The following is a 13,615-nucleotide window of genomic DNA, read 5'->3' as shown; positions in this document are numbered from 1 at the left end:
GTGGCAATTCCGCGCAGCGGGGGGGGGTTTCCAGATAGGAGTTTCTTCTCGAAAACCTCCCGTGACTCCCAAGATCGCGTTCCTCTGTTTTGCTTGGCGTTCAAGGCCTTTGTTCAAGACCTTTCCGGCCTTGCCTCCTCTCCCCTCTCCGCTAACTCTGAGCCCCAGCCTTGCTCTGACGCTGCTTGGGCTTGCAGACATACTCCGTCACACCTCCTGGCCTTTGCCCAAGCTGTTCCTTCCTCCTGAAATGCCTGTTCCCTTCTACCCATCTCCTTCATTTTGATTTTTTGAGGCTCACCTCACATCCCTAGCTGACTTCCCAGATTCTCATTGAAATAAAATGCATCCTTGGTTTCATGATTTGGCTTCCGCATCTGCCTTCAACCTCAACGCCCCAGCCATTTTGCTCCCAGCCAGCGTCCGCACCCTCTCCACCACCGTCCCCACACCCCGATATGTCAAGCAACAGACTGACAGGCATGGGTTTGAATCTTGACCTCCTGACAGGCTGTATGAACCTGGGCAAGTGACTCCTCGTCTCTAAATCCGACTCTGATCCGCTCTGTAAAGTGGAACATTAGTACCCATCTCAAATGGTAGTTGTGAGAATGAAACACAGTCGTGTGTGTGTGTTAAGGAGACTGCACATCGGTAGTCGGGGTCTCAGTTTCCAAGCTGAAGGGCCTACTGGTCCCTGTCGGGAGATGGGGCATGTGTAGTTACTCAGGCAAGGCCAGGCCATCAGGGCCTGTGAGATAGGGAATCCTGGACACCTGGTGGCATCCCCAGGTTCCCTGCTGGGCCACCTTCCAAGAAATAGCAGGTGCAGGGGAAAATGGGGCAGCCTCTAGTAAGTCCGGTTCTGGCTCTTTTCTGACACAGCCTAGTGGGGCGCTGGTGCTGGTGGTGGTGGTGGTAGGAAGGCAACTACAGGTCGTGAGAAAGTGGCCAGTGGGCAAGGCTGTGGTCAGGTGGCCTGGGCTCCTGCTCCAGTCCTGCCTGGGCCATACTGTGTGAACGCCCGCGCAGGGCCTCCTTTCCTGCATGATGAGCAATTAGCCTGTGAAGGCTTGGGCTCTTAGAAAGCCCAGCACCCACCCCTAAACTGCCCTCTAACAGGGCATTGGACTCTCGCACACCTGCTTGACAGAGAGGTTATCATCTCAGTAATGAGAAAAACTCCCAGCATCTCCTCTGTGGAGCCCAGCTCCCCTCACCCAGGCAAAAATGAGGCTCATCTCTTCTCTAGGTCTCAACAACCCCTCCCATCCCAGGCACCTCATCCAAAACTTCCATGTGCTCCTTCCTGATTTCTAGAGCCAGAGCCCTCACCTCTCAGAGCCTCACAAGAGAAAGCAGACTCTGGAGCCAGCCTGCCTGTGTTTGAATCTTGGCTAGGCTTACAGGTCACCTGCTTCATTTCTGTGGGCCTCAGTTTTCCCATATATGAGATGGCAAAAATAGTACCAACTAACTGGGGGTACTTTGAGGGTTAAATGGGTCAGTACATGTACAATGCCTGGTGCAGAGTAAAAACTTGGTAAGAATGAGCTTTTTAAAGAAAAAAATTACTCCCCACCCCAGACATCTATTTGTATCCTATGCGGGACCCAACGATGACCACTTAGAAGGTATTTGCTCTAACACTTCTGTCCGTGTTTCCAGTTTCCAAAGAAGGGCGTAGAGGCTCACAGAGGGCAAGGAGCTTGCAAAAGGCCACACAGCTAATCAGCAAACGTGCAATTTGAACACAGGCCTCTCTGGCTTTACAGCCTGGGCCTTCAACTACCAAGCCAAGATTCTCTCAATAGGCCTGTGGGTTCTGGGCAGCGGAGGCACCCCGAGGCAGGGAGGGGAGTATCTGGACACCAGAACCTGACCAAGTCTAGTCTATTGTTGCACACAGGGGTAGCAATGAAGTCCTTCTGGTTACTTTTTGGTGCCCAAATATGGCACATCCTGTCACACCCATCTGGGACCTCAAGCCTTTACCAGTTGACTGTCTCAGACTCCCATGCCACCTAGACATTTCTCCTTTATTGTTCTCACCACACACTAGTCTGGGAACCCTGAGGCTTGGTCCCTTCGCTCTGGATCTCCCCACACTTACCTGGAGTTCCTGTCTTTCTGGGTCCTGGCCCAGACAGAGGGGCCTAGGACGCCTGGGGAACACAGCAGGGGCTGACTCTTCTGTCACCCCCAACTCTCTCCACTCTGCCATGTGGGGATTGTTACCTCCTTTTACAAGGGCCTGAATTGCTGATGCTATCATGAGTCTCCAGAACAGCTATTAAAAGCATGAGCCATGGGGCACCTGGATGGCTCAGTTGGTTAAGCATCCAACTTCGGCTCCGGTCATGATCTTGCGGTTCGTGAGTTTGTGCCCTGCATCGGGCTCTCTGCTGTCAGCGCAGAGCCTGTTTCAGTCGTCTCTCTCCCTCTCTGCCCCTCCTCTGCTCTCTCTCTCTCTCTCAAAAATAAATAAACATTAAAAAAAAAAAAAAAAAAAAAGCACGAGCCTTATGTCTTAAGGCCCAGGTCCTGAAATCCAAAAGCTCTGGTGTTCTGGTTATCTAGTGCCATGTACCAGGCCACCCCCAAAACTCAGACTTCAGTCACCTGTCCAGCTCACCAACCTGCAGTCTGGCCAGGGCTGGGCTGAGAGGCTCCTCTCTGTCCCACGCGTACCAGCAGGACCCCTCAACCTCAAGGGGCCGCTTCCAAAGGGCCTCACTCACATGGCCCACCTGTATTCTGAAGCCCACAAGGCCTCTCGCCTCTCACCTGGGCAGAGTGACTGTGGCAGGGGCAGCCCGATGGATAACTCACTCTTTCGGCCTCCTCTTTTCCACTTGCCCCATGTTCCTAATCAGCTATATGCACTGGACTCCTCACGTCGGGGCCAGGCTGCTTTCTGGGGAAGCCAGCCTGCCGGGTGAAGGTGGGACAGCCCTGCGGTATGTGCGTGAAGGGCTGTTCCTTGACCTTTCCTGTCTCGGGACAGCCGGATCGATCCCCCAGAGATAACAACTCCTCTGCACTTGTCATCACCAGCAGTGTCTGCACCACAGAGCTTCCCAGCTGATGCTACAGCCGCTCCCCCCTACTTTGGTCTCCCTGTCCCCTGCATTCACTCTGCTCTGTGGCCGGGATGATCTTTTCAAAGTATGATCTGAGCAGATGCCCCCGTCTCCCACTGAAAAACCTTTGAAGGCTCCTCGTGACTCTTGGGATGAAATCACACATCCTTAGCGTAGCAAGCTTTACTCAATACCCCCTGCTGGCCTCTTCAGCCTCAAGTCCTCCACTGGTGATGTCCCCTCCAGGGTTTCTGCACATGCTGCTCCCTCCCCTCATCAGCTAGCTAGCTCCCACTCCCAGATTTTGTCATGGCGTATGGTTCTTTAACTGTGAGCAACTCCCAGGGCTTGGCAGCTGGCTAGGACACAGTAGGTGCTTAACAGGTACTGATAGAGAGGCACCTGGGTGGCTCAGTCGGTTAAACGACCGACTTCGGCTCAGATCATGATCTTGTGGTTTGTGAGTTAGAGCCCCGCATCGGGCTCTGTGCTGCCAGCTGGGAGCCTGGAGGCTGTTGCGGATTCTGTGTCTTCTTCCCTCTCTCTCTGCCCCTCCCCTGCTCATGCTCTGTCTCTCTCTCGCGCACGCGCCAAAATAAAATAAACATTAAAAAAAATTAAGGGGCGCCTGGGTGGCTCAGTTGGTTAAGAGTATGACTTCAGCTCAGGTCAAGATCTCACGGTCCATGGGTTCAAGCCCCATGTCGGGCTCTGTGCTGACAGCTCAGAGCCTGGAGCCTGCCTCAGATTCTGTGTCTCCCTCTCTCTCTCTGCCTCTCCCCCCCTCCTGACGTTCCGTCTCGCAAAAATGAATAAATGTTAAAAAAAATTTTTTTAATTAAAAAAATAGGTATTGATGGAGTAAATAAATCCTTCCTCGGGCACTGTGGCTCCAGCTACTTATGCCCTCACATACTTGCCAGGCCTTCTTCTCCCGAGACTAGTGCTTCCCTCCTTCACAAGTTCCCCAAAGCACCAACACTTTCCATCAACATTTATTTATTCTTTCATGTAACAAGCATTTTTCAAGTGCCTACTCTGTGATAGGCATTGTCCTAGGCTCTGGGGGATACAGTAGAGAACAAACACTGTTTTTGCCATTTGGAATGTTCATTCCCCTCCCCTCCATCTATTCTTAACAAACTCCTACCCATCCTTCAAAACCCAACCCCAATGTCCCATTCTTTGGGAAGCCTTTCCCAGACTTCTTCCTCCCCAACCCTGACATAAAACTTCTCTCTCCCTCCACTACACCACTCTCAAAACTTGTGTGACCCATCCAATGACGGGGGACTGGGTTGGGGCTACCTAAGAAGTATGGAGTTGGGGGACAGGGGTCTGAAGGGAGAGGAAAGGACAGAGGTCTCTGCAGGAAGCTTTGTTCAGGGGTAGTGAGCCAGGAGCACAGCTGGGGCTCCAATTCCTGCCTCCTTCCTTAGGCTTCTTTTCCAGCTCCTCAGCCAACTGGCTGGAGAGGGGAATGGCCGCCAGGCACACGTTTTTGCATAGAAATGACCAAGGGTCACAAATCCCAGCTGAGCGGCTGCGTGGGGAGCACTCAAGGAGGACGCATGAGGGGCTGAGATGTGGACGTGGCGCAGATTTCAACATCAGAACGTGGGTAAGCCACACACAAAGTCCAATTTGACTGGGCCATTGGTGTGGGGCTTCTCTACCACAGGTGGGAGTCAGGGGCGGGGCCCACAGTGGGTATGTGACAGAGGGCCCCACAGCCCCGCCTTTGGAAGTTCCTCCTGTTATCTGACTCAAGGTCGCACACTGCAATTCCATCCCAACTCTGCATCTGTCATTTCAGGTTCCCCGGGGACTTAGGTCATTCCTCCTACCACCTCTTGGTCTCTCCTCCAGCAAGGGTCTGGCCCCTTACAGGGGTCACTGGCCCAGAGAGGCCCAGTAACTCCCCTGGGGCCACACAGCAAGCCTTCCGGCAGAGGGCAGCTGGAGGGCTGGGGGCCGGGTCAGAGTAGCGTAATCTCGCTGGGGGGCAGCGTAAGCCGCTTCTCCCGGGCACTGAGCAGGTTCTCCACGTGCACAGCCACCACTCGACACAGCTCCAGGCCCTGCAGGAGAGACCGTGAGAGTCCACGCACCCGCCCCGCCGATGCTTCCCCGGCTCATGCCTCGGGGTGAGGACTAGTGGCTCCCACCTTTGTCCCCACCTCCCCCAGGGTCCCGGGAGGAGCGTGAGGAGCCGGAAGGGAGAATTGTCGGGTTAATAGGCTGGAAGGGGTAAGTAAGCAGGAGATCAAGTACATCTGGTTTGCTTCTGGCCTTGCCGAGTGTGATCTGTGTGACCTGGGGCCAGTAGGGTCCCCGTTTACCAGGGCTTGCTTGCCTCACAGGTTGTGGTGAGGATTCCGTGAGATTTTATTACGTGTAAAGCCTTTAAAAATTAAAGAAATCTTAGTCTAGTCAATGAGTGGTAAGTTTCTAACTATGCGTTGCCATGGTCAACACGGGCACCCACAGCCTAGAACAAGCGGTGGCCCAGCCTCCGGGCTCCTGGATGGGGTACGGAGTAAGAGGCAGAAGAAAATTATGGCAAATCCACCCGAGTGTGGTTTTCAGACCCAGGTGGTGGTGGGATCCCCGCAGGGACTTCCGGGGGCAGGGGGCACAGGGGCTGCTCGGAGAGAAGGTAAGCATAAAGGGCAGCACTCACTGAGCTGTAACTGTCCTGACAGCTTCTGGCATCTTACCCCTTCTAGTCGGCACCGTGTCCCTATGAGGCAGACACTTTCAGACTCCATTCCACCGGCGAGGAAAGTGAGGACACGGCCATGAAGCCACTTGCCCCAGACCTCACATCTGGTAGCTGATGGGGACCTGAACCCAGGTAGCAGGAGGCCCAAGGCCACACTGCCAAGTGCTCTGTGCTGACTTCAGCGGTGTCTGCCCCACCCCGGAGGGGCCACCTCTGGTAATGAGATCAGAGTACGTATGATGGGCGTCCTCTGCTCCAGTCAGTCCTCTAGCCAACCCTGCCACCCACGTGCTACGATGCCAGGCCTTACTGGGATTGTTGCACATTTGACAGGTGTGCAAACTGAAGCTCGAGAAGAAGCGGGGCGGGTGGACCTCAGATCCCTTGAGATCCCTTCAAGGGATAGCCTGTCAGAGGTGGGCCACACGGGGACCTAGGACTGTCGGCTGCGCTGCTGCTATGCTCAGACATCACCTCCTCTTAGAAGCCCTCGCTGATTACATGCCAGATAGCTCAGCTACACCTTTCTCAGCACTGACCACGGTTTACCGAAGAGATTCTCTGACCTGGGGCTCCATGAGGGTCAGGGCTGAGGGGGGGTCTCAGTCACTTCGGTATCCCTACAGCCAGTGCAGGGCCTGCTATGTAGAGATGTTCAATGGTTATGTGTTGAATGGATGTGTCCCCCCAACCTCGAACATGCCAGAGGCAGAGGCAGAGGTGGCAGCAGTGGGGTCTGCAAGGAAGTAGAAAAGCCAAAAAGGCCTCCTCCAACCATCCATCCAACTATCCACTTACTAAGCATTTACTACAGGCTCACTGCTGTGCTATGGACACAACGTGGACAAAACAGACACAGCTCTGGCCTCTTGGGGCTGGCGTTCTGGTGGGGGAGACATAATATGTAAGCAAATAACTGATCTGCAAGCCATAATGAGGTCTGCCAAGGTGGAGATGGTGATATATCAGGGGGGAGGCTCAGGAAAGCTTCTGGAAAGAGTGATGTCTGTGCTGAAACTCAAATAAAGGGAAGGAGGGAGGGAGCCCTGTAACGAACCAGGGAAGAGCACTCGGGTGGAGGGAACAGGGAGTAGAAAGGGTCTGGGGCAGAGAGGGGAGGGCAAGCTTGGCAACAGGGAGCTGGAAGAGGCCATGGCTGTGAGCAGAGGGGAGGGGGTGAGAGCAGAGGCCAGAGAGGTGAGGAGAGGAGGGGACAGGGATGGAAAGGACCTCTAGGGCAGGGCCTGAGTGCCCGGGAAGGTTCCAAGGTAAGGTGGAGAGGCCTGTTGGTCTCCGGGGGGGAGAGGACGAGGGGTCAGAGCAGGAGACAGAAAGACGAGGGCTGTCACGGCAGATGCGGTTTTCTCAGGGCCAGAAAGGGTGCCGGAGGGAGGGCTCAGACTCAGCAACATTTAGAGGTCATCCAGGAGAGGGGGCAGCAGAAAAAGGAGCCCAAGAAACAGCAGGAGGTAGGTCCGCTGTGCTGGGAGCTCAGAGAGGAGGGTTCTGGGATGCAGGCTAGGCCAGAACGTAAGGCCAGGGTGGGTGGTGGGCTTGGCGGGAGTGGGATTGGGGCGTGGCAGGAAGCAGACTGGGGAGCTTGGTCCTGAGTTGCAGGCTCACCAAGGGGCCCAGGGAGCCAAAAGGGCTCTGTTGTGTCCCTCAGAGTCAGGGCTGGGGCGGTGGGAGTTCCTCCCTCTTGCCCTGGGAAGTCAGCCCCTCCAAGGTAGGCCCTCGCGTGGGGGCTGATCCTAGGCCCAGGTCTTGAGGGGGTGTGGGAGGCTGGCAAGGGCAGCTGTGCATAGGCCCTAGCCCTGATCCCACCTGTCCCTCGGCTTCAGTCTTCTCTCTCAATGGGGTGCGAACTCTCACTCCATGGGTATGAGACTTGGAAAGGAGACTGTCAGCCATGATTTTAAAGGAGCAGCCATAATTGCTGCAAATATGGGAAGGTACAGGGCAGGTGGACCTGAGTTTCTTTGTCTATCACACGGGGACTCCCCCTCCCTCCCTTCAATCCCAGACCCCACCATCCATCTTCCAAGCCTCAGTCCACGTGAACTTCCTCAAACTTCCTGTGTCTCTGCCTCTCAACAACGCTCTATGGCTGGCTCTCTAGTGCCCTCAGGAGAATGCCCCAGATTCTTAGCTTGGCATTTAAGGACTTTCAAGACCTCCCCTGCCCTGCCCGTGTCTCCCCTGTTCCCCATCAAACTCCTCAATATACTGCAAATAACCTAGGCCCTTCTTTCCCTGCCAAGACTCTTCACTGGGAGACCACCCTAATGACCTGCAGTTCTATGCTCAGTTGGGTTAGATCTGTCCCCAGCACTGGGCTGGACGCTGTCTGGGGCATGGCCAGGACCTGACCTACTATACAGCCAGGCCCAGTGGAGAGCCTGGTGAGTGGAATGAAGGGAGGGGCCGGGTGACAAGGCCTGGGTGCCGGGGCTCGGTCACCTGCTCCAGCTGTAGCTGCATGGTGCGCTGGGCTGTCACATCCCCCAGGGCGATCTCCACATACGGGTAGCTGGAGCTGGCCGTGGGTCGCTGGGTCCGAGTGGACTGGATCTCCTTTAGGGGGAATTTCACCATCAGCTCCTGGAGGGGGAGGGGAGGAGACAGGCTTGTGGGTGGGACAGTCTCACCCCTGCTTGCCTCTCCCCTGAGATCACATCAGCAGGAGGCAAGTCTCGGCTGGAGTAGCAGTTCCCCGGCAACTTGCTGGGTGACCTGGGGCAAGTCGCTTTACCTCTCTGGACTTCAACAAACACTAACAGCGTGCCAGGCACTGTCCTGAATGCTTGGGATCCGAGGGTGAGTAAATGCCAGTGGTGCCCTGACCCTCATATCAAAGCTGCTTCTTAACACCTGCCTCTCTTTGTCTGGAGCTTTCTTTCTGCCCCCAGGAGCAAACTCGGAGCACACGCAGGGAAAGCCAGAGCGATGAGAGTTAATGCCTTGATTAATGACAGAGGGCGACACGGCAGGGAGATACCCCAGCTCCCTCGCCCCCAGAACAGAGGGCATCCTCCAAGGGCGTGTTCCATGCTATCTCCTAGGCCCCCAGCTCAACTGAGCGCCAGTCCCCACAGGGGCCACTTGCTGCTAACACACTCTTCCAGAAGGTGCGTTCCCAAGGTGTGTGAGGGGTCCCTTCCTGGTCTCATTTCCTCACTCCAGCATCTCCTAGAATCACCTCCAAATAAAGTCCTAACCCCCAGCCCCTCAGAATGTGACTGTGTTTGGAGGCAAGGCCTTTCAAGAGGAAATGAAGTTGAAATGGGGGCGGTCAGGGTGAGCTCAATTCAAACCTGACCAGTGCCCTTACGAGAAGAGGAAGACAACAAGGGTGTGCACACAGAGAAAGGGCCACGTGAGGACACGGGGAGAAGGCGGCCATCTACGGGCCAAGGAAAGAGGCCTCAGAGGAAACCACCCCTGTCAGCACCTTGGTCCCCCACTTCCGGGCTCCAGACCAGCGAGAAATGAATGTCTGTTGTTGGAGCCCCAGGGGTGCGGACCTTGGTCACAGCAGCCTGAGCAGATTGCGCGCTGTTGGAGCGCTTCTCACGGTTGACCTTTCACCTTCACCGCAGCCCCGTGGGGCGGGCACCACTATCCCCATGTTCCAGATGGACAAGTGAGGCTCGCGGTGGGGAAGAGATGTTGCCTGAGGTCACGCGGCCACACAGCTCGCCCGCCCCCCGGAAGGCAGTGCGGCTCAGAGGAGAAGGGGACGAGGGGCAGGGCCAGGCTCAGGCCACTCACATGGGTCTCGGTGCTGAGGAAGTTGAGGCCGTTCTGGTTGACGGCAAGGATGCAGGGGGCCGGCACGGCCACGTTGCTGCAGCTCTGGACGAAGAAGAAGGAGGAGCCGAACATGGGTAAGGCGCTGAGGAGGCCTGGTGTGGGGAGAGGGGGGCGGTCGGTCAGCGCGGCGGCCAGGGCCAACCTGCAGCCTGAGTTTCCCCCCGGCTGTGTCCAGCGTATGGGTCCTCGCCCCGGGGCTCCCCCCACCTCTCCAGCCGCCCCAGCTGCCCAGGGCCACCCAGAGCCTAGGTGCTGCCTTGATGGCAATTTTAGAAAAGTGTTCTCTCCGGGCAGGCGCTCAGCTTGGCTGGCACCGAAAATGCCTTGGTGCGAAGAAAAAGGTGCCTCCGTCCCCACCCTCCGGGCCCCCTCATCAGTAGAGCACCCCGTGATGATCTCCCCCGGCCCCAGACTCTTACCCAGAAACTGGGCACGGGCCTGGTGGGGGCTGAGCGCCTGCGTCTGCTGCCGGTGCTGACCGACCAGGTTGAGCCAGGCCGAGCCAGCCATGGTGCGGTAGAGCTGGGCCGGGATGTAGTCCTGGACCTCTCGCCTGCACGTGGGGGGAAAAGCGATCCTGAGTGGCCACCACCACGCGTGCTCCGTGCAGGGCCTCAGCCCATCCTCACCGCGGGGCAGGGTTAGGCCAAATGGATGTGATCTTTGCACCCTCCCTGGAAGGCTAAATGCTGGCTGTCAAGTGCTCGCTCAGCGTCTTGGGACACAGCAGGCGCTCCATAACCCTGGCTGGTACCACTAGGCTCCCTGTTTGGAGAAGAGGGAACTGAGGTTCTGAGAAGGTCCCCGACTAGTCCTCGGTCACACAGTGACTCGGCGAACTGGGGGGCCGAAGCTTGGACCCAAGGTGCGTCAGTCCTTTGTAGCCCCGATCCCCGAAGAGAAGCCCAGGCCACAGGGGTGAGATGCACAAGGGTGGGGGAAATAGCAGGGTAGGCAGAGCAACCACCAGCAGCTGGTCAGAGATGGGGCAGGGAAGCACTGGGTCCCAGGCTGGACCCCTAGGGCCATCAGACCCCCTACTCCAGTCCTTTCTCTCGGACACATGCTGGCTCTCTCGGGGAAGCCCCCTTTTGCCTCTTGGGGCATCTGAGAAACACCAACAGCAATGCCAGCCCATCCCAGCTGCCCTGGGCTACAGACTGGGGAAAGGTTGGGAGAAAGTCTGGGGAGCCTCCTTCCCCCAAGAGACCCCTGGGGCAACAGCTTTCCTTCTTTATACTGCTCGGGTAAAGGCCTGGCATCTGGACCTGGCCTCCCTAGGTTTGGATTCCAGTTCCCCACGATTTACTGGGTAAGCTTCAGTGAGCCCGATAACCTCTGTGAGCCTCAGTTTTCCCATCTGTAAAGGGGGAAAATACAGTGTAGTTGGGAAGATGACCTGAGGTAACGCAGGCAGAGTGCCTTCCAAAAAGGAAAACTCAGTGAGATTTTTGTTTTCCAGGACTGGGGTTATAGCTTTATGTGCTTCCTTGGCCTTTTGCTTAAAATTATAATAAAAAAAGAGCTTTACATATTGAGCACTTACTGTGTTACGAGCTCCTGGACATACACTGTACCTACGTTACCTTTACTATTATTCGTCCCAGGGGTTCTCGAGGTGTGGCTGAGGGTCTGGGAGGTCAAAGCCACCTGCCTAATAATGCTAAGACGTTATTTGGCCTTTTCCTCTCCCGTTCTCTCACAAATGTGCAGGGGAATTTGCCAGAGGCCACATGACATGTGAGATCCCTGCAGACTGAGTGCAAAAGCACATCTGAGAATCCAACGGCCTTCCGTTAAGCCAGCTGGTAAAGCGATCTGCAAAATGGAAAACCGTTGCCACTCTTCTCACTAAATTCTTTTTGGAAAATACAGCTTTTTATAAGTTGTTTGCATTAATGCGTAATATGAATTTACACTACTTGAGTTATCCTTACTTCTCACGTTATTACAACATACGATTATTCACGTTCGAGCATAATACATTAGACTTATTTTTCAAATAAGAAATCAATATTTAAATAAATCAATTTCAACTTTGACGTGGGTAAGTATATTGATACCGCAACCCACGTACATGAAAGCTCTTTGGGGTCCTATTTTTAAGGGAGTAAAAATATTCTGAGACCAAAAGTCTTAGGATGACTGATTCATCACCTCTTTGGGGACGTCGGCTTAAAGGCTGCCGGACGCCCCAGAATTTATTTAAGGAACCTCCTGTTGTCAGGGGTTGGGGTTGCTGTTGTAGGTGACACTGAGGTGAACGCTTCTGTGGCCACAGGGTGCGTGTATCTCAAAAGCTTTTTGATCGTTCCGTTTTCTCTGAGCTATGAATACCAGCCCGAAGCAACCTATTGTGGAAGGAGGCCGAGTCCCAGCTCACGCTGCGAGGCTAAAGATTTCAGCCCCAGACCCAGGCCAGCCGCTCCTTCCCAGCCAGCTTCCCAGACACCGGTGCAAGAGCAGGGCCCAGGGCCTGAGGGATGGTGGGGGGCTGCGGGGGGAGGAGGCTGACAGGTGGGCAGGTGCTCACACGCTGGGCAGGTAGGAGTGGTCCTTGGCCCGGTGCTGCAGCAAAGCCAGCTTGGACACTTGCTGCGACTGTTGGTCGCTGGGCCGGCTGGCCGGCACGCTGCTGAAGAGGCCCTTCAGGTAGTCGGGCAGGACCTGTGGGGGAGAATTCCACAAGGGCCTGCAGGCAGGCATGCGCTCCTGCCTTCGTGAGGGGAAGGTGGGGACACGTACAATTTTAATAGTTCCAGTCCCACTGGCTTCGGGGCTGGGGCAGCCTGCCCCCTCCCTGGGCTTTGGGGAATAGGCACGTGAGGGTGAGCTGTGGGGGCCATGGCATCGCAGCCCCTGTGGGAGTCCCCACAGTGGCCGGGAAAGAGTGTCGTGGACACCTGCATGCAGCATTCAGGAACGGCCAGGGGTCCGGGGTTTCTGAAAACTGGGCACGCACCAGTTGTGCATGCTGGGGAGCACCGCGAGACCCCAATACACTCGATCTGGGGCAGGACTAGAGGATCTGCATCCTCCCAAGTTCCCAAGGGATGCTGCTGGCCCGTAGGCGGCAGCTTCACTAACCCCGTACCCGGCTGCACAGGGCTGGTCGTCAACAGCCACAGCATGAGGCCGTGAAGGCTGAGTGGCAGTATTCTGTACCTGGAATAGCGGAAGCTTTGGCACCAGCTCGACAAAAACGTGAGCCCTCTGTCCGATCCCTCCCACCAGTGTGAGCACAGGAGGGGAGAACCCAGGTTTTGTAAACTCCATGGTCCTGACTTACCTGAATCTCAAAAGGGAATAACACGAAGACAAAAATAACAATGCCAGCAAGAGCTGGTCGGGCGTTTAGACAAGGGACAGATCGTGCATTCAGAGGAGGAAGTCAGGAGGAAAGGGGAAGTCAGAGCCGCCTCGTGGAAAAGAGGTGCTGTTTGGGGCGGCCCTGGCAGCGAGGACTTAGGTGAGCACAAGTGCAGGAATCACAGGGCAGATGGAGCGATGGCGGGCGGAAAGGCCCACGAATTAGGTAGTGAGGGCGACATGGTCAGACCGCACCGCAGAGTCCATGCAAGAGAGCCTGGGCATCAGGGCTAGAAATGGGGCTGGAAATATGAAGGCACCAGATGCCAAGGCTGTGCAGTCTGACTTCACACGGGGGCGCCTGGAAGGTTCCAGAGCAGCAGAGTGGACCACACGCGCTGACCTGGTTGTAGTGCATGGTCACATAAAGCTCATTCTCAAACTTGAGTGGCTGATCCCAGAGCACACGCCGGAAGCAGAGCATGTAGCCACCGTCCACCTGCTCCATCTCCGAGGCCACGTCCAGGATGTAGGCACAGCGGCTGAGCGGGCACACGTGCTGGCCTGTGGAGAGCCGGGGGCGGGTGGACAGCCTATGTGCAGACCCCCGGCGAGGCCGCGGCCCCACTCCAGGACACGGAGTCCTCCCTAAAGCAGAGCATGTTTGTGGAACAGGGTGCCCAGT

General features: G+C 56.0%; 1 protein-coding gene across 1 annotated transcript in view; it reads right to left on the bottom strand.

Annotated features, from left to right (window-relative positions):
* Nucleotides 1-4,062: 4,062 nt before the first annotated feature.
* Nucleotides 4,063-13,615, bottom strand: part of MYO15A (myosin XVA) — a 51,920-nt gene continuing 42,367 nt past the window's right edge. The window contains exons 59-64 of the mRNA XM_053892815.1: nt 13,334-13,494; nt 12,155-12,288; nt 10,041-10,174; nt 9,580-9,713; nt 8,269-8,409; nt 4,063-5,164 (exon numbers count right to left, since the gene is read on the bottom strand). Of these exons, the coding sequence (XP_053748790.1) occupies nt 5,063-5,164; nt 8,269-8,409; nt 9,580-9,713; nt 10,041-10,174; nt 12,155-12,288; nt 13,334-13,494 (806 nt within the window). The 3' untranslated portion in view covers nt 4,063-5,062. The remainder of the gene's footprint in view (nt 5,165-8,268; nt 8,410-9,579; nt 9,714-10,040; nt 10,175-12,154; nt 12,289-13,333; nt 13,495-13,615) is intronic.

Source organism: Panthera pardus, unplaced genomic scaffold (assembly GCF_024362965.1).
Source record: "Panthera pardus isolate Hobbes unplaced genomic scaffold, ASM2436296v1 HiC_scaffold_3, whole genome shotgun sequence".
Classification (NCBI taxonomy): Eukaryota; Metazoa; Chordata; class Mammalia; order Carnivora; family Felidae; genus Panthera; species Panthera pardus.
This window is presented reverse-complemented; position numbering and strand designations above follow the sequence as displayed.